We start from the raw sequence: 18,415 nt of genomic DNA on the forward strand, positions 1-18,415 counted from the left end.
AGGATGTGTTGAGCAGCCGAAATAGCGCAGCTGGGAGAGCATTAGACTGAAGATCGTATATTCAGGATGTGTTGAATCTGGGGTCACCTCCCTGAGGAGACGCTCAGGGCCTGTTTACTGTTTTGTTTTAAATTTTTTTTAATGTTTTATTTTATTTTCGAGACAGAGAGAGACAGAGCATGGATGGGGGAGGGTCAGAGAGAGAGGGAGACACAGAATCTGAAGCAGGCTCCAGGCTCTAAGCTGTCAGCACAGAGCCTGACGCGGGGCTGGAACTCACCGTGAGATCATGGCCTGAGCCGAAGTCAGAAGCTCAACCGACTGAGCCACCCAGGCACCCCGGGGCCTGTTTACTGTTTAAAGAATCAAGCAAATTGGTTGAACTTTTTCATTATTTATCTGTAGTCGTATACTTGCAATTGGCAAGGTTCAGCCTGTCCAGGCTTTGAGCAAGAGAATTTCACACACAACTCTTAAGTGTGAGTTGTGATTTAAACAGGATGAGATTTCAATAGTGACTGAAGGTCCTGGAAGTATGTATGTAGAAGCAAATTAAGTGCAAATATGATTAAATATTAAAAATGACTTTACTGTTTTGCAGTCAAAACTATTTGGAAGACTCACGGGAACTAAGCTGATCTTTTTAAAAGGAAATAATCCAAAATGACTTCAAGTTCTGAGTTTTTGGTTCAACTGGAATCTGACTTCATTTTCTATTTTATAATGGTCTTAATGTGTGTTTGCTTTCTTATTTTGGGTAATGTGGACTCTTTATGGCTTTTTAAGAGCTAGTTATTCATTAAGAGTTCTACTTTGGTTCTTATCAGTGCTGAAAATGTTCCTGGTTGTTCAATGCCCACAGATTGCATGGCAAACAATTGCATGGCATGAATACAGTTACGCTCAAATGTTTCTTTCATTTGAAATCTTCAGCTTTTCTAAAAAGCCAAAGTTTCAGATTAAAAAAAAAATTTTTTAATGTTTATTTATTTTTGAGAGAGAGAGTGAGTCAGAGTGTCTGCAGGGGAGGGGCAGAGAGGGAGACACAGAATCTGGAGCAGGCTCCAGGCTGAGCTATCGGCACAGAACCAGATGAGGGTCTCAAACTCAAGAAACTGCAAGATCATGACCTGAGCCAAAGTCGGATGGCTGACGGACTCAGCCACCCAGGCACCCTTAGATTTTTTTAAATAAAAATTTAAGATTTTTATAAGTTCATTATAGAATGAAAATAGGGGACGCTTACTTGCAAAATGCTACAGCAGGTAGAGTGTGGTCAAAGGAGACCGTTGTGGGAGACTCTTCAATTCCTATGAACAACAGACACTGAGCTAGTTGCCCTTTGCCTAGAAAAGAAATGGGCCCGTGTGTAAGGAGACAACTTGCCATAAAGCACAGAGAGGCAAGAAAAGACTTGAGACTTTGCACCCATCTTAACCTTTCCTCCTTCGTGTTTACCAGAGAGAAATGGAAATGGTTCACAGAAGAACTTGTACACGAATGGTCATGGAAGCATTTTGAGTTATAGCCCTAAACGGGGAACAACCAACATGCCCATCAACTGGTGAATAGGCAAACTGTGGTCCTCTTCAGCAAGTTAAAGAAACAAGGGTGGGAAGCAAAAGCAATAAAGAAGAGTACAAAAAAGCCTTGAAAGAGTACATACATGAAATTTATTTATGAAATTCTAGAAAAAGGGAACTCTAACTCGGCAATAGAAGTCAGAATGAGATGGGGTTGGTTTCAGTGGGGGCACAAAGGGCACTTTTTGAGGTGATGTTAATGTGTTGATTGGGTGGTTACAAGGGTGTACGCATTTGTCCAAACGACGAACTGTGGGTCGTAAAGCCTGCATTTCGTTGTACGTTAATTATATGTTCAAAATGTATAAAAAAAAAAAAAGGCAAAACAAACGTTCAGACTAAACTGAAGCGTCTCCCCGGGAGGGCCGCTGGGAAGGAGCGAGGACTTTTCACCTCTCGGGACCCTGTTTCTGCCGAGCTCAGACCCGGGCACTGCGGGACGCGGGCTCCAGCCCCTCGACGCCGCAGTGGCGGGGCGCGCTCTGGGCGGCCGCGGCCCTTCCTGTTTCGGCCGCGCCCTCTCGCGGGCCGGCCGCGGGCGGGGACGGAACTGGGGCGGAGCGGGCCGGAGAGTGGCGGAGGCCGGCGGGCGGCGCGCGGCCGCGGGACATGACTGCCGGCCGCCAGGCCGAGGGCGCGGACGCGGATGCCGCGTCCGCGCGGGGGCCTTCCCGGGTGGCCAAACTGCTGTCGGCGCTCTTTTACGGGGCCTGCTCCTTCCTCATCGTGCTGGTCAACAAGGCGCTGCTGACCACCTACCGGTGAGGAGAGCGCCAGGGGGTCGGGCGGGGTCCGCGGGGCGCCGGGTCCCGGGACCGTCCGTTCGCGGCGCCGCGTGAGGTCCCGGGGTTCGGGGCGCGGCGGGGCTGCCCCTGCGCTCCCAGCACGTTGGCCGCGCCGGGGCCCGCGGGCTGGCAGGAACGGAGCGCGTGGGGTCTCACTGCCGACTCCGGTGCCAACGTGGGTGGCTGTGGGCTCGACACACTGACCGCGTTTTTACCGAGCCGGGACCTTCCACAACCCAAGCCACAAGCTAACAGTCGTTTTACTCTCAGTAATCGCGGATACGCCTCTCCACCGCTTACTACTACTGCGAGACAGAGACACTGCGTAGCGCGCTTGTAGAGCTACACCCCAAAGCGTTCAAGTGCCCCGGTGCGCTGAAACAAGTGATCTGAATGTGAACTTTAAAGGCGAACAGTTTACACAAGTGGAGATGTTCAACAATCAGATGAGTCCTAAGCGGATAAGTTTATGTTTATCGTTTGATCATTCATTGTCAAATTACCAGTGTATTCATGGAAGACTGGGGAAAACCATTAGGAGTTCACATGACGAGGAAAAAAGTTCTCACTCATGACGCACTTTCTTGGATTAGTGTGCAGTAAACCAGATTCCTGGTTCCTTGAGCCTATTTGTAAGGACTAGAAAATCCTGTTTAATTCTGCTATCCTTATATCAGCACTGAGAGCACTGTGGATTTAGATCCAGTTCCACCATCTAATAGCTGTGCCTGTTGGGCCAGACCCAAAGTCAGCATTTTCCCAAATGCAAAAGCCGGATAATTATAATCCTGTTAATTACCTGTTAATTACCTTCCAAAGCTTCGCAGGAGCTGCCGTTTAAGTAAAGCTGCTCTTTGTAAACTATACTGTCTGTGCTATAAGAGTGTAAAATCAGAATTTTATAAAGAGCCTAAAGAGACCTCAGAGAGTATCTCCAGGTTTCTTATGTTATACCTGAGAAAGCTGCGACCCACAGGAGCTTGGCCGGTTACACCTCCCACAGATATTTACTGAGCACCTACTGTGTGCCAAGCCCATTGCAGGCACCAGAGAAGCAGGTGTGATCAACACAGAGCCACTGCTCTGGAGATTCCATACCATTGGTAGAGACATAAAGGAAGTGGGTTCAAGAATAAGCAGGGTGATTTCAGGTATGTTATGAGAGTGCCTGGGATGGAGCGGTTGGTGCTAGAGCATTCCAGACAGGCAGTCTGATGAAGTGGGCATGAGTTTGGTCTGTTGGAGGAACTGAATGAGCAAATGGAAGAAGGTAGGAGAGATGATGGGGGGAGGGAGGCAGGAAAGGCAGGATCAGACCCTTCATTCACTCAATAATATTTCTTAAGCATCTGTTATGTGTCAGGCACTATTCTAGGCACTTGAGATATAGGAGTGAATAAAGCAGATCAGAACCCTAAATGTCATGGAGCAAATATCTATCCTTCTAAAGCTTACTTACATGGAGCTTTCTACTGAATCAGTAAATAAACTGATAGAATTTATATTATGTCAGATGCAGTTGTGTGGTCAGGAGAAAAAAATAAGGCAGGGAAGGGAGTTAGGGAGTGTGGGCATGGGAAGGAGTTTGCCATCTCAGTGTGATCAGTGAAGCTTCACTGAGGAGGTGACAGTTGAGCCAAGAGATGAGTGACACGAAGGAAATGAGGAAAGAACATTCCAAGCGTGAAAGAGAAGGGTGTTTGGGTAGAAATGGTACTAGGTGAGGGTAATGGATTGTTAGATCCTGGAGGGCCTATGAAGCTGCCATGGAGGCTCTCAGGAGATGGGAGCCACCAGCCAGTGTTGAGCAGAGGAGTAACATGATCTTGAGGACCAGGGTGGAAGCATAGGGAATTATCTAGTATTCTAGATAATTCTAAAAGATGTCTTGGACTGTAGGGAAGGGCAGCAGCAGACAGATATGGAGGGAAGAGAGAGATCTGGGATATTTTTTGGTGATCTTACAGCTGTTGATGTTCTTTACAAGTCTCTCCCAGTGTGTTGCAAGCATGCTTGCTGGTGTCCATGGGAAACACCAACACTGCTAATGAACAAAAAAGAAAACTAAACATTTTTGACCAAAAATAATAAGAGAATGCTACTAATAGGCTTGTTTGGGAGTGGTTGGCAGTTATGTTGGATGAAGTTTGAAGGTCAGTCTCTATTTTCTGTACTTGAATGAGCCGTGTGCTCTCTGGCCATGGCAGTCACTGGCTCCAAAAACAGGTGTCTTCTTGTTGGAAGCAGGGACCAGTAAACAGTGATTAAGTGCTTTGAAGATGAAGGGGAAGTCTCCAACCAGGAAGGATTATTATTATATGAGATATCTTACACTCTAGCCTTTCCATGATTAAAGGAGGAAATGGAGGTTTTTTTTCTCTGCAAGACAAAACTCTTTCAATCCTTAGAAGTAAACATTTCACATTTCCGTAATGTAATATACAGTTGGAGAACCCTGTTCAAATAACATTATTCATTCTCTCATCTCAAAATGCTTTAGGAACACATTTTTGAGGGGAGGAGGGTTGGGTTGATTTGGTTATAACAATAAACCACAAAAATCTGATCCAAACATTAGATGTTTGAAGATAGAATATTGTGTTGTAGAGTAGAAAGAAGGGCATTTTGATAATTACCTAATCCACAGGGTCATGGGAATGTAGCTCAAGGAATATTTTTTTTCTCCTGCATTTTGAACAGATTGTTTCTGGTTGGGGTTCAGGTCTGATGAGTGGTGTTCCTTATTTCTTACGCTAGACTTATCTGGTTCATTGTAATGCTAGATTTATCTAGTTGGACAGAGAAATCTTTGAAGGATATGAACTCTCAGAATCTGTTAGGGTGGGAGGGAAAAGCAAGGTCACCTAAGAATCTGTGGCTAGTTGGTTACACTATTGGGTCTTTGGAATCAGATTCATGAGGGTGGTGGGGTGGTCTGGAGTTGCTTTTTTGTTGCCACTGAAATACACTGTTCTCTAGGACATGCAAGAATTTACTAATGGTGCTTAATAAAAATATAGACCTTAGTTGTATTCAGTTCAATGAGTATTTCCTGTATGTCTAGTTCTTTATGTATCCTAGGACATTGGGATCATTTAGCACAGTGGTTTTCAAACCTGCCTGGGACTGTGAATTACTTGGAGAGGTTTTTATAAAATATATTGTATCGAGTCTCGGGCAGTGGGAACTGGAAATCCATACTAAAAACAAAAACAACTTGTAATTTTCTCTTTCTTTGGTGAAAACCTGCTCTCTCCTGAAGACACCGCTTCCTTGGCCGCTGGACGCAGCTGGATGTTGGTTTCACCCCAGGTGTGGCCAGGAGGTGGGGTTGGGTCCTCGTGGCTCCCCACTGCCCAGACTCTGTGCTCCAGACTTACCACTCCTTATGGTCCTTTGTGGTGGCTTCTGAGCTCCTGTCACTCACACAAGGAAGAGGCCTGATCTCCATCTGGACTGGTGTCAACCTTGGGGACTCAGGGACTCCTTGTGGGGAACCCTGGCAGTCGATGTGGCCTTGCTTCCTGCAGACAGTCCCCGGGGGGTGCATGCTTGGCTGTGACCCACCAGCTTTTCACGCCCAGTGCTGTCTCCTGCTGGTGTCCACATCCAACCTTAGAGTCCTTTCTGGGGCCCACTGGGCCTGGCCCTGGTCTGGCACAGCCTGCCGCATGCCTCCTTCCTTCACTGAGCAAGTCAGACTGTTGTGGGAGGGAAACCACTTCTGAGCTTTAAAGTGGTGATCGCAAAGCTCAGCTGGCTCTCCTTCCTGCCCACTTGTTTCTTCTGGGGTTTTGCTTTGACTCCTTTCTGCTTTCTCCTGCGTCCTGGAATCCCACCTCCCCCCCCCCCCCCCCACCCTCCACTCCCCTTCTCTGATACTTTATTGAGAAAGTGGAAGGTGTCATTTGAGGCCCCCACGGTGCCCTTATGCTAATATGTAGGGAGCCTTTTATCCACCTAAGGTCCCCCTCTCCTCTCTGTGGGTGCAGTGCTCCACTCCTACCCCCTCCTCATTCTGCCTCAGCAGCTCTAGCCCTGAAAACGTGTTCAGGTTTCTTAAGCAACAACAACCCATTTTTGATCCCTCGTGGACCCTCGTTTCTCTGTTCCTTTCAGAGTCTGAGTCTTACCAGTTGTGTACACACTTGTTGTCTTCACTTCCTCGCGTTCACTCCTACAAGAATTCATTAAAAAAATTGGGGATTATTTAAATACAGAAATGTACAAAGAAAATAATTATCTATATTCCCCCTACCTAGAATCAATATCTATTAAATTTTTTTTGGCTGCTCCTCCCCCACCAACACTGTCTGTCTCAAAAGTAAACATTAAAAAAAATTAAAATTTTTTTTTGTGGGGTGGGGGGCGCTTGGGTGGCTCAGTCCCTTAAGCTTCCGACTTCCGCTCAGGTCATGATCTCGTGGTGGTTCATGAGTTTCAGCCCAGCCTTGGGCCCTGTGCTGACAGCTCAGAACCTGGAGCCTGCTTCCTATTATCTGTCTCCCTCTATCTCTCTGCCCCTCTCCTGCTCACATTCTGTCTTTCAAAAACGAATAAATGTTAAAAGCCTGATCCCAGGGGCTCTGGAGCTGAGAGGACTCAACAGAATTCTGAGTTGGGGTGGGGCTTGGAATGCAGGGTGCTCACAGGGAGGGTGTTTGCCATTGGCAAGGTAGCTTTCTTCAGCTGAGGATGTTCTTGGGCAACTGGGGAATGAATACCTCAGCGTAGAAGAGGGTATCTGGGTGGCACAACTGGTATCCATCCACTAGAATGGATTTCATTCTCATGGTGTTACTGTCCAGACATTCATTCTGTTTTCTTTGATAAGGCAAGTCAGCTCTTTACTCTCTTCTTGCCCTATCTGAAATAGGTGTGTTTTCCTCTGACATGCAGATTGAGGGCTGAGCTAGGGGTGTGTGTGTGGGAGAGTCTCTGAGAGAATGACTGGGAGCCAGTGCAGGTTTGGGTAAGTGAGCAGGGTGAGGTGATGTGCTGCCTTGTTAAATGTGGTGTGAAGTGTATCATCTAACTTACCCAGTGCCGTTTGTTGAAAGACCATCTTTCCCTCACTGCTGTGCACTGTCATCTGTGTCATGTATGTATGTGTGTATCTGTCCTCATCTCTGTTCTCTTCCATTGTGTGGATGCAAAATGAACAAACCTTTTGGAGTCTCTAAAAGTAAGAGCTTTATTCGAGCCCAAGTTAGGACAGCTGCCCAGGAAACATATTCTTTACAAAGAAGAAAGAGCTCCAGAGAATGAAAAGGTTTTACAGGGTTTTTACAGTTTTCACATCTCATTAAAGCTCAGAAGATTATATATTAGCATATAGGTGGGAATCACAAGTTTTAATGTCAAGGAACAGGAAGTAGGAGCATTGATTGCTATCTTAAGGACAACATGGTCTTCTTTTAGGCTACTCATTCACCAAGCAGGGGTACATTGTATGCTTGGTGGGCCATGAATCAGGCTTTTGGTTTCAACAAAGTGTACATGTAGTTATGCTGACTTAGAAAGAAATCCAAAATGGCTTCTCTTATATCCCAGGCCTTTAAAGAATTTTTTCTCTCACCAGTTGTAATGGAATGCATTTATTGTAATCTTTAATTAATCTTTTGTTAGGTTTGTTCCTGGATATATTATTTAAAAAAAAAAAATAGCATAGGCATACTTCAGAGATGTTGTGGGTTTGGTTCCAGACCACCACAATACAGTAAGTATTGCAGTAAAGTGAGTCAATTGAATTTTGTGGTTTTCCAGGGCATATAAAAGTTATGTTTATACTATACTGTAGTCTGTTAAGTGTGCAATAGCATTATGTCTGAAAAACAATGTACATACCTTAATTAAAAAAATACTTTATTGCTAAAAAAATGCTAACTATCATCTGAGTTTTCAGGGAGTCATAATCACCAGTCACAGATCACCATCACAAGTATAATAATAATGAAAAAGTGTGAAATATCACGAGCATTATCAAAATGTGACACAGAGACACAAAGTGAGCAAATGCTGCTGGAAAAATGGTGCCGATAAACTTGCTCAAGGCAGGGTTACCACAAACCCTCACTTTGTAAGAAATGCGGTATCTGCAAAGCATAATAAAGTGAAGAGTGATAAAATGAGATATATCTGTCTAATGAATCACCAAGTAGCCGTCACCCAGTGTCAACAACTCATTACATTTGTATCCCCCCTTTTCCCCCCAGAGTTTAAAAAAAATTTTTTTTTAATGTTTATTTATTTTTGACAGAGAGAGAGAGAGACAGAGCATGAGCGGGGGAGGGTCAGAGAGAGAGGGAGACACAGAATCCGAAGCAGGCTCCAGGCTCTGAGCTGTCAGCACAGAGCCTGACGGGCTTGAACTCACAGGCCACGAAATCATGACGTGAGCCGAAGTTGGACACTCAGTCGACTGAGCCACCCAGGCGCCCTCCCGCCCGCCGAGTTATTTTGAGGCAAATTAAAAACATATCATCATATGCATTTCAAGATGTATTTCTAAATGATAAGAAGAGCTCTTTCGTTTAAAAAAAAAACACCACCCCAATACCTTTCATACCTAAAAAACTAAAGGTAATTCCTAATATCATAAAATATACAGTTAGTATTATTTGATGTGCTTTTAGTGCTATTATAAATGATCTCTTTAAAATTTTCACTTTGTTTCTTCTGGCATGTAGATATATAAATGATGTTTTTTTCATATATTCATCTTGTAGCCAGTGACCTTGCTAAAAATTATTCTAATAATTTATCCCCAGATTATTTCGGCTTTCTATATACATAGTCATGTTATCTGTTAATATGATGACAGACAAGGGGCAATGGAAAATTGCCAAGTTTAGCAACAATCAGTTTAAAAATGAAAAGAAATGAACAAATGAAAAGTCAATGAATTTTATGTTAAGTTTTAATGGTCTAAGAATGAAAAAAAAGTCTAAGATTTTTAAATAACTCCTGCCATTACATATTATAGACTGCAAATTTTTATCAGTTGCTAAAATTGTTATTCTGTGTTTTTTATAGTTTCCCATCACCAATTTTTCTTGGAATTGGACAGGTAAGTGAAAATGAAAAATTAACCACTTAATTAGTTGTCATTATACACAATGAAATTTTAAGTGCTTTTGTTTAAGACTTCGGTTTACAAATTTATTCAGCTGACAGAGGGCCAGAGGATCATGGTACTTTTGGTGAAAGAGCATAAAATATTGACACACATTTTAAGTCTTTCTATAATTTAGGAACAGTTGTATTTGTAGGAAAAAGCAATTACTTGTTTCAGCTTTCTTAATTGAATTTAATTACTCTTTAAAGCAAGGGCCAGAAGACTGAAAGCCTCAAGGCCTGGTGGGGAACAAATGAATAAATTGGAGGCTGGAGTGGGACAAGGATATAGTTGCCAAAGTTGAAGTGTGCATTTGGGACTCAGTTTAAGCCACTGTGCTGAGAGGAAAGGACTCAGGAGATGAGATTGGGTTCACTATGCCCTTATTTTAGCACCTCTGGACGTTTTCCAAGAGTAGCAGGGATTTTGAATTTTTACATCAAATTTGTAAATGCTAGCAAAACATTCAGATTTTTACAAAACTCTCTGTGGGCCTAACTAAACATGTTTGCATTTTGTTTCCTGCAGTTTGTGATTTTTGTTCTCAAGTATAAAGACAAGATTGGATAAGCTTTCAGACTAACCCCATTTAGCTGCTTCTGAAATTTCCCATTAATATTTATTTGTGGCTTGTTTACTATCTGGATCATATGCTGGTGATTTCCAGTAGGCAAGTGGTAACAGGCACCAAAGGCACCTTTTTTTTTTGTTTGTTTGGTTGGTTTTGCTTTAATTTATAGGGAGAAAAACATAAAATTGTGAAAATTGTGTCTGTTAATTAAATTTTTAATTGTGAATCTTGAGAAGGATGTCATATATATGATTAAACATTATTCTGGTTAAATGTTTTGCTGATAAGGTACTCTTTGCAATATCATTTTAGGAATAAAAAATATAATAATATATTTCCTTAATGCCAATAATACATCATCTTAATGTTTCAGTGTGAAAAATGTAGAAAAAAGTACTCTAAAAGATCAGTGAATATGTGATAATGTGCCCTTAGTAATCCCCAAGGCAAATAAAAATTCACTGGCTTGTGCTCAAAATAAAGCCTTTCTGATACACAATTTGTGGGGGAAGAGGGCAGCAGACCTCGTTTAAAAGTCTGAGTTACAGAATATTTTAAATAAATGTTAGTATATTTCTGTAAGAATTATAAGGTCAGTTATAAATACAAACTATAATTATAATTCAAGATGGCCTTATGTTACGATCTATCGTAAGTATTACATTTGTAAAGTCATTAGGCTCAGGGTTTAGGGATAATCATGTTGAAGGATGTCTTAAATTTTTTCATAATAATATGGAAACAATTGAGTAAGTTCTAAAATTTGCATAGGAAGATGATATTAAAATTTTTTATTTCATAATAATCTGGAGTATTTCTAATATACTTGTACTCTAGATGAGTAGGATTTGAATGAGACATTTTTGCAGTACCGGCTAAGATTGAAGAGAAAAGTAGATCCCTTTTAAAATTGTTTTTCTCTTAATTTGTCTTCTGTGTTATAGGAATATGAGACTTTACAAAAAGTGTGTTAGTGTGGAGTTTGCCCCCTTGCAGTACCCCTAGACTCACTTTATGTGGAAAGGTGTCCATATGTTCAGTACATGGGAAGTATGGTCCAGGATCAAGGACTGGCCTCACCAACTGTGGTTACTCTGGCCAGTTTTGGGGACACCATTTCTTTCTCTGAACCCCTTGAGATAATATGCATATATGTGTGTGAGTCTATTTGATCTTAACAGTTTTTGCCTATAGTTCTGATAGAATTCATACATTGGCAAGAAAAACAATTTTGATATTCCAAGAAATAGTTATTTTTTGGAACCTAGAAAATGGATTTTTTTTGGATAATGTATTCTTTTTGATGAATGTATTTTCTTCTGAAGGTGTCTTTGTACCTCAGTCTTTCCAGATATTTTGCTGAAGTTTCTCCTTCCCTTTTTTTTAGATGGCAGCTACCATAATGATACTGTATGTGTCCAAACTAAATAAAATAATTCACTTCCCTGATTTTGACAAGAAAATTCCCGTGAAGGTATGTGATGACGAGTACAAATAACTATGGTGAAAGATATGAAAATACTATAGAATTACAAATTGATCTTGGAATGCATGTTGGTTTCCATACACACTGTGCTTCCTGCTTACACTGGGTAGAAACTTCTTAACAGAGATTTAATATCATTCATTCAGTTGTTCATTAACATAATGTAATAATAGTCAAAGTGTGTGCTTAGCAACTGACACTAAATAATACTATGTGTCTTCTGAAATGGCAAAGCCCTATAGCATTAGGATTTGGTAGGCTTTTTTGGTAAAAAAAGCAGATAGTAAATATTTAGGCTTTGTGGGCCAGACCATCTCTGTTGCAATTATTCAGCTCTGCCACTGTACCATGATAGATAAATAAATTGCTGTCATCGTTTTCTAATGAAACTTTATTTTTTTTTTTAATTTTTTTTCCACGTTTATTTATTTTTGGGACAGAGAGAGACAGAGCATGAACAGGGGAGGGGCAGAGAGAGAGGGAGACGCAGAATCGGAAACAGGCTCCAGGCTCTGAGCCATCAGCCCAGAGCCCGACGCGGGGCTCGAACTCCCAGACCGCGAGATCGTGACCTGGCTGAAGTCGGGCGCTTAACCGACTGCGCCACCCAGGCGCCCCGAAACTTTATTTACATAGACAAAAGATGGGCCAGATTTGGCTCATAGGCCCTACTTTTCTGATCCTATTTTAAGTTTTCATTTTTTGCCTGGATTGGTAAAAGCTGTGAGTAGAATGAAGAATATAGTTTGATGCACATAGAAATACATGGGTTTTTCTGTGGTGGAACTAGAAACATAAAACCTGCCTTTCCTTACTGGGAATGAGGAACAGAACTACCTTTTTTAAACAGTTGCTGGCTCAATAAACAGTTGCTTTAAGTCAACCATTTAATTCTTAGAGCAGTCCTATACAGCAGGTAGTATGAACTGTATTTTGATGACATTTTTGGATTTAGGGAAGTTAAATCAGGCTGTCAGTTCCTTGAGAGTGAGAACCTCTCCTGGCTTGTTCACTACCATGTCTCTAAGCCCTGGAAAGATGCTGGCATCTGTCACTAGATTAATCATCAGTCTGACTAAGCATCAGGGACATCCACAAAAAGAGAAAAACAAAATATTGAAGTATAACGAAGGCTATTAACCCAATCATCATAGGAACAATCAGAATATCGTTGGCCTTGCTTACACTTAGTTTATGATATGCTATAGTTTTAAAACACTTTAAGCACTGTGAAATATGATCTATATGTAGGGAAAAGGCATCATACATGAACGTATACTTGAATGAATAATAACGCATGTAATCATTACCTAGATCATGAGATGGGATCACAGAATCCTTCTTACCCACTATTTTGACTTTCGTAATAATTTTCTTACTTTCTTTGTAATTATTCTAATATGTGTCCCTGAATTATGTTTTGTTGAACTCGTACTATTCTTGAGTGTTCTGTAAAGAGAATACTGTTGTTGTGAACATTTTTTTTTGAGTTTTTGCTATTGCATATATCTTTAAAAAATATATTATTTGGGGGGCACCTGGGTGGCTCAGTTAGTTAAGCGTCCAGCTCTTGATTTTGGCTCAGGTCGTGATCTCATGGTTCATGAGATCAAGCCCCATGTGGGGGCTCCATGTTGGGCATGGAGCCTGCTTGGGATTCTCTCTTTCTCTCTCTCTCTCTCTCTCTCTCTCTCTCTCTCTCTCACCCTCCCCTGCTCACTCTCAAAATGTATATATATATTTAATGTTTACTTATTTATATATTTATGTATAAATATATATTTAATAATTTAATCTTTACTTATTTATATATATTTAATAATATACTTTTCATATATATTTGATGTTTACTCATTTATATATTATAAATGACTATATTTATATATGTATATATAATTTGGAAAATTAGATGGATATGTTTTTATATTGCATTTATATATTGTTTTTATATTTGAAAAATTATAGAATATTAATCATAATTTATTTGTGGTTTCCTTTAGATTTTTCTACATTCATGATCAGGTCATCTACAACAAATGACAGTTTTGCTTCATTCTTTCCAACATTCTAACTTTTATTCTTTTACTTCTGTTACTGTATCGTATAGGACCCTCAGTACAATTTGGTATAAGTGGTAATACTGGCTGATCTCCAAGGGGAAGCTTTTGGCATTTCACCGTTTAGTGTGTTGTTTGTTGTAGGCTTTTTGTAGATACCTTATATGCCTATTCCAGTTGTCATTTGCTGCATAACTTGTGACTCAAAACAATAATCATTGTGTTATTTCTCACAGTAACTGTGGTTCAGGAATTCAGGACAGTGTCAACTGGGTAGTTCTGGCTTAAGGCTTCTATATAGTTTTGGACAGACAGTAGCAGAGTGGAAACAACGATGGGGTTGCTGGTTAGTGCAGCTGGGAGCTGGTCACAAACCTCTCTTCCTATAATCTTAGGCCTCTCTGTGTGGTCACTCCTATAGGCTCATTTGGGCTTCCTTACAAAATGGCAGGCTCAGGGGAGTCAAAGTGGTCACATGGTGCTGAATTCTTCAAGGGTGAGTGTTCCAGCAAGCAGGGCAAAACTGCCTTGCTTTTTATGACCTAGCCTCAAAGGTCACATAGCAGCATTTCATCTGTACATTATTAATTGAAACAATCTCATGCAGTTTTAAGAGGAAGGGACCTAGATCATACCTCTGGATGGAAGAAAGTGGTAAAGGCACATTTTAAGAGCATGTGAAATAGAAAATATTATTGTAGCCATCATCTCTGATTATGGATTTGTCTATTTCTCTTGGTATTGATGTCAGGTTTTTTGTTTTGTTTAATTTATTTTGAGGCCATATCGTTAGGTGCCTAAAACTTTAGTTAAATCTTCCAGGTAAAGTGTTTAATCACAGCTTACCCTGAAACAACATGGATTTCAACTGCATAGGTTCATCATATGTGGATTTCTTTTTCTTTTTTTTTTTGGATGAATAGAGTACAGGGTTGTAAATGTGTTTTCTCTTATGATCTTAACATTTTCTTTTCTCTAGCTTACTTTATGTAAGAATGTAGTATATAACACATGTAACATACAAAATGTGAGTGCCTGTTTATGTTATTACTAAGACTGCCAGTCAACAGTAGGCTATTAGCAGTTAGGTTTTGGGGAAATCAAAAGCTATACATGGATTTTTGACTGTGTAGGGTGTTGGCATCCCTAAGCTTCACATTGTCCAAGGATCAACTATATATGAGGTGGATTTCTGTTTCAGTTCTTTTAGTGTACCTGGAAACTACAGCAGGCATACCTAACTTATCAAATTGTAAAGTTAATTAATAAGTGTATCTTCCCCCTTATGCTCCTGGGTGGCTCAGTCAGTAAGCGTCCAAATCTTGATTTCAGCTCAGGTCATGATCTCATGGTTTGTGAAATTGAGCCCACTTTGGGCTCTTTCCTGACAGCACGAAGACTGCTTGGGATTCTCTGTCTCCCTTTCTCTCTGCCCCTCCCTTGCTCATGCTCTCTCTCTCTTTCTCTCACAAGAAAGAAATAAACTTAAAAAAAAAAAAAGTGTATCTTCCCCTTCAAGAGTGTAAGCACTTTTACACATTTACCCCTCCTCCCAATTTAATGTGCTGTTTTCAACAGGTACTTGAATAACTTTATGTAAATCTCACAATATATTTTTATTTTCTTTAAAAAAACCCCATCAATGTTTATTTATATTTATTTACTGCTCCCTTTGCTTTTCTCTCCTTTTTGCATCCCACACTTTCTACTTTCCTCCTGATTAAATTACCTCCTTTAGAATTTCCTTTACTAATAGTCTGCTTAAATTCCCTTAGTTTTTTTTTTTTTTTTTGTCTGAAAAAGACTGCATATTTTTCCTTTGCTTTCAAAAGACATTCTTGTTGGGAGGTAGCATTCTAATCTGACAGACCCTTGAAGATGATGCAGTTCTGCTGCCCTCTGCCTTCCATTGTTTCTGGGTTTCTGTTCTTGCTTTAGTTTTTGGCTTGGAGACTCACTATCTCCCACATATTTCATGCTTTTATAAAGGTTTTAAGTTATTTTACCTAGCATTTTTAATTGTTTTCAGCAGGGAGATTAACACAGATAATCTAGCTCACCATTACCAGGAACTAGAAGTCAGTATTGTTTTTATTTTGAATTATACATGGAAAGGAGGGCAACTGATTCTTTTCAATACCTAAGAACCTCTAAAGTTGTAATATCCCAGAAGTTTTATTGTTTAGCCAGTTGTAGGCTGTCAACCAGAATGTTGTGAATGAAGGGGAAGGTCTTGGATGCGAGGCCCTCTCTTTCTTTCTTCTTTCTTGAGCAAATCTCCTGATAATAATGTTTTCTAATTTTGGGGGGGTAAATGACACTTAGTATTTCAAAATCCTTCAAAGGATGTCTTATCTGAATTGCACACTTAATGTCTTTTTAGTGGGAAAAAAATGTTGGACTCCCCTTGATAGCTGTGGATTGTATATCAGTCAAAAAGTTCTCAGTGTGTGACCTTATGAAAGGATATATATTTTTTTTTCATTTATGGAAGAGTAGGTCTTTTGATGTTTCTTCAGTATGTTCTGAACAGTATTTCTCTTGAAAAAATAATTCAGGAGGTCAGAGCTCAGTAAACCTAATTCAAGTACTACTGGTATGTTGTTTAACCTTGGTAGATATGTAATCATTCTAGACCTTGAAAACAAATAAAGTAACTCCAAAGTAATGTGGGTGGTAGACACAACTTTTTGAAAGGGTCACCAACCTTGTGACATTCCAGTGGTGTGTTTTATTTATTTACAGTTTTTATTTTATTTATTTTTGAGAGAGAGAGAGAGTGTGTGTGTGTGAGCAAGCAGGGGAGGGGCAGAAAGAGACGGGGACAGAGGGTATGAAGCGGGCTCTGCTCGGATAGCAGAGAGCCTGATGTGGGGCTCGTGGGGCTCGAATTCACAAACTGTGAGATCATGACCTGAGCTGAACGCAGACGCTTAACTGACTAAGCCACCCAGGCACCCTGTGGTGTGTTTTAGATTGTGGAAAATTCACAGTTGTTACAGGGAAATGATTTGCTTACTGATGGGGAGTGAGTGTCACCATCTATATATATGAAGGAAAATCATTATTGGAGTTCTAATCAAATATTCTTTTTTTTTTTTCATGGAAGCTGTTTCCTCTGCCTCTCCTCTATGTTGGAAACCACATAAGTGGATTATCAAGCACAAGTAAATTAAGGTATGGTGCAGGGGAATGGTTGATGGGAGGTTCTTCACTCGTTTGTGTCTAATGGTACAATACAAAGACCAAGTTTGATTTTTTCAAAATATTACATGAGATTGAGGAAAGCCCTATTTGTATAGTGAGAGTAAAAAGGGGGCAGGTGGAAGGTAGACCAGAAGAAGGACATATAAAACTGACAACAGAAAGTAGACCTCTCATCTTTCCTCTTATTTGGAAAGGACAGATTGTAGTTGTGGAAAATAAAATGTGAAATACTGGTTTTAGTTATACATTTTAGTTTTTTGTTGTTGTTGTTTTGTTTCTTTCTGGGATTGGGACGGTTTTCCTTAATTGTATCAAATTTGCATTAAAGCTTCCGGAGTTAGGTGCTATTGCTGTGTTACCATGGATCTTATTGGCTTGTCTCTGAGTGAGTTCACCTGCAGCTGTGGGGAATGGTTTCGGTTAACACTGACAGCTGCTCACTCCTTGCATCGGGGGTCTCCGCTTCACAGATGAAGGCTTTGCTTCCTTCTTCCTCTTCCTTCCCCCACCCCTCTTTCTCCCCCCTCCTCCCTTTTCCCTCCCCCTCCTCCCCTCCCCACCTTCTTCATCCTCTTCTTTTTTAAAAGTAGGCTTCACCCCCAGTGTAGAGCCCAATGAGGGGCTTGAACTCAAGACCTGAGCTGAGATCAGGAGTTGAACGCTTAACCGACTGAGCCACCCAGGTGCCCCTCTTCTTTTTTTTTTTAAAAGTGATTTTAGAAGCATACTTATTATAGGTGTTCTGAAAGGCTCTACATGCATTGAAGAATGAGTATAACTTCCATTCATTGATACAACACTATTCTCAAGGTAGAATGTTAGAAACATCTTTATTACAAGTGTTCTTAAACACTTCCCTACATGCATTTGGAGAAGAGGGCTTCTCAAATGCCGTGGGGTTTCTAGGAGAAGAGAGTTAACCAGAAAATGAGAGTAAGGAGGAAGAAAGATTGTTCACGTGGTGTCATGTAATGTGTTCTGCTGTGCCTCATATTTTCCATAAACTGGTAGCTGGTTCTACTGCTTTGATCCTATTAGGTTCAGTTTTTCAGACAAGATCAGTTTATTGGTGAAGTTGGGTTCTTTCTATTGCATCATGGGGCACATAATGTTTTAGCCCACTTCTTAAAAAAATGTTTATTTTCTTTATTTTGAGAGAGAGCATGAGCAGAGGAGGGACAGAGGGAGAGGGAGAGAGAGAATACCAAGCACATGGGGCTTGATCCCATGAACTGTGAGATCATAGCTTTGGACTGTTAACCGACTGAGCCACCCAGGTACCCCTAGCCCACTTTTTTAAAAAAACCCTTTTTGAGGTATAATTGGTATAAAATAAACTGTACATAATTATAATGCACAAATGATAAGTTTTGGCCTGTGTATAAGTCTGTGAAATCTATCACTGCAGTATCTAACACCCATAAAGATTTCCTCAAGTGACCTACTTATAATGATATTACATTGATTGATTCCCCTTTTAATGATTTTAAGGGGTCAGTCTGGTCCCTTCATTAGAAAGTGCCCTGTCAGTCAGTCAGCCAATCTTTCTTTCTTTCTTTCTTTCTTTCTTTCTTTCTTTCTTTCTTTCTTTCTTTCTTTCTTTCTTTCT

General features: G+C 40.6%; 1 protein-coding gene across 4 annotated transcripts in view; it reads left to right on the plus strand.

The window, feature by feature from the left end:
* Positions 1-2,153: 2,153 nt before the first annotated feature.
* Positions 2,154-18,415, plus strand: part of SLC35D2 (solute carrier family 35 member D2) — a 63,093-nt gene continuing 46,831 nt past the window's right edge. For 3 of the 4 annotated variants that reach the window (XM_040450222.1, XM_040450224.1, XM_040450223.1), the window contains exons 1-4: positions 2,154-2,344; positions 9,404-9,437; positions 11,444-11,530; positions 16,709-16,776. In XM_040450222.1, coding sequence (XP_040306156.1) covers positions 2,193-2,344; positions 9,404-9,437; positions 11,444-11,530; positions 16,709-16,776 — 341 coding nt within the window. In that variant the 5' untranslated portion in view covers positions 2,154-2,192. Of the gene's footprint in view, positions 2,345-2,638; positions 2,739-9,403; positions 9,438-11,443; positions 11,531-16,708; positions 16,777-18,415 lie in introns of all 4 variants that reach the window. The other variant, XM_040450225.1, reaches the window with a different exon arrangement.

The sequence above is a fragment of the Herpailurus yagouaroundi genome, unplaced genomic scaffold (genome assembly GCF_014898765.1).
Source record: "Herpailurus yagouaroundi ecotype Mexico unplaced genomic scaffold, PumYag 201, whole genome shotgun sequence".
In the NCBI taxonomy this organism is placed as follows: Eukaryota; Metazoa; Chordata; class Mammalia; order Carnivora; family Felidae; genus Herpailurus; species Herpailurus yagouaroundi.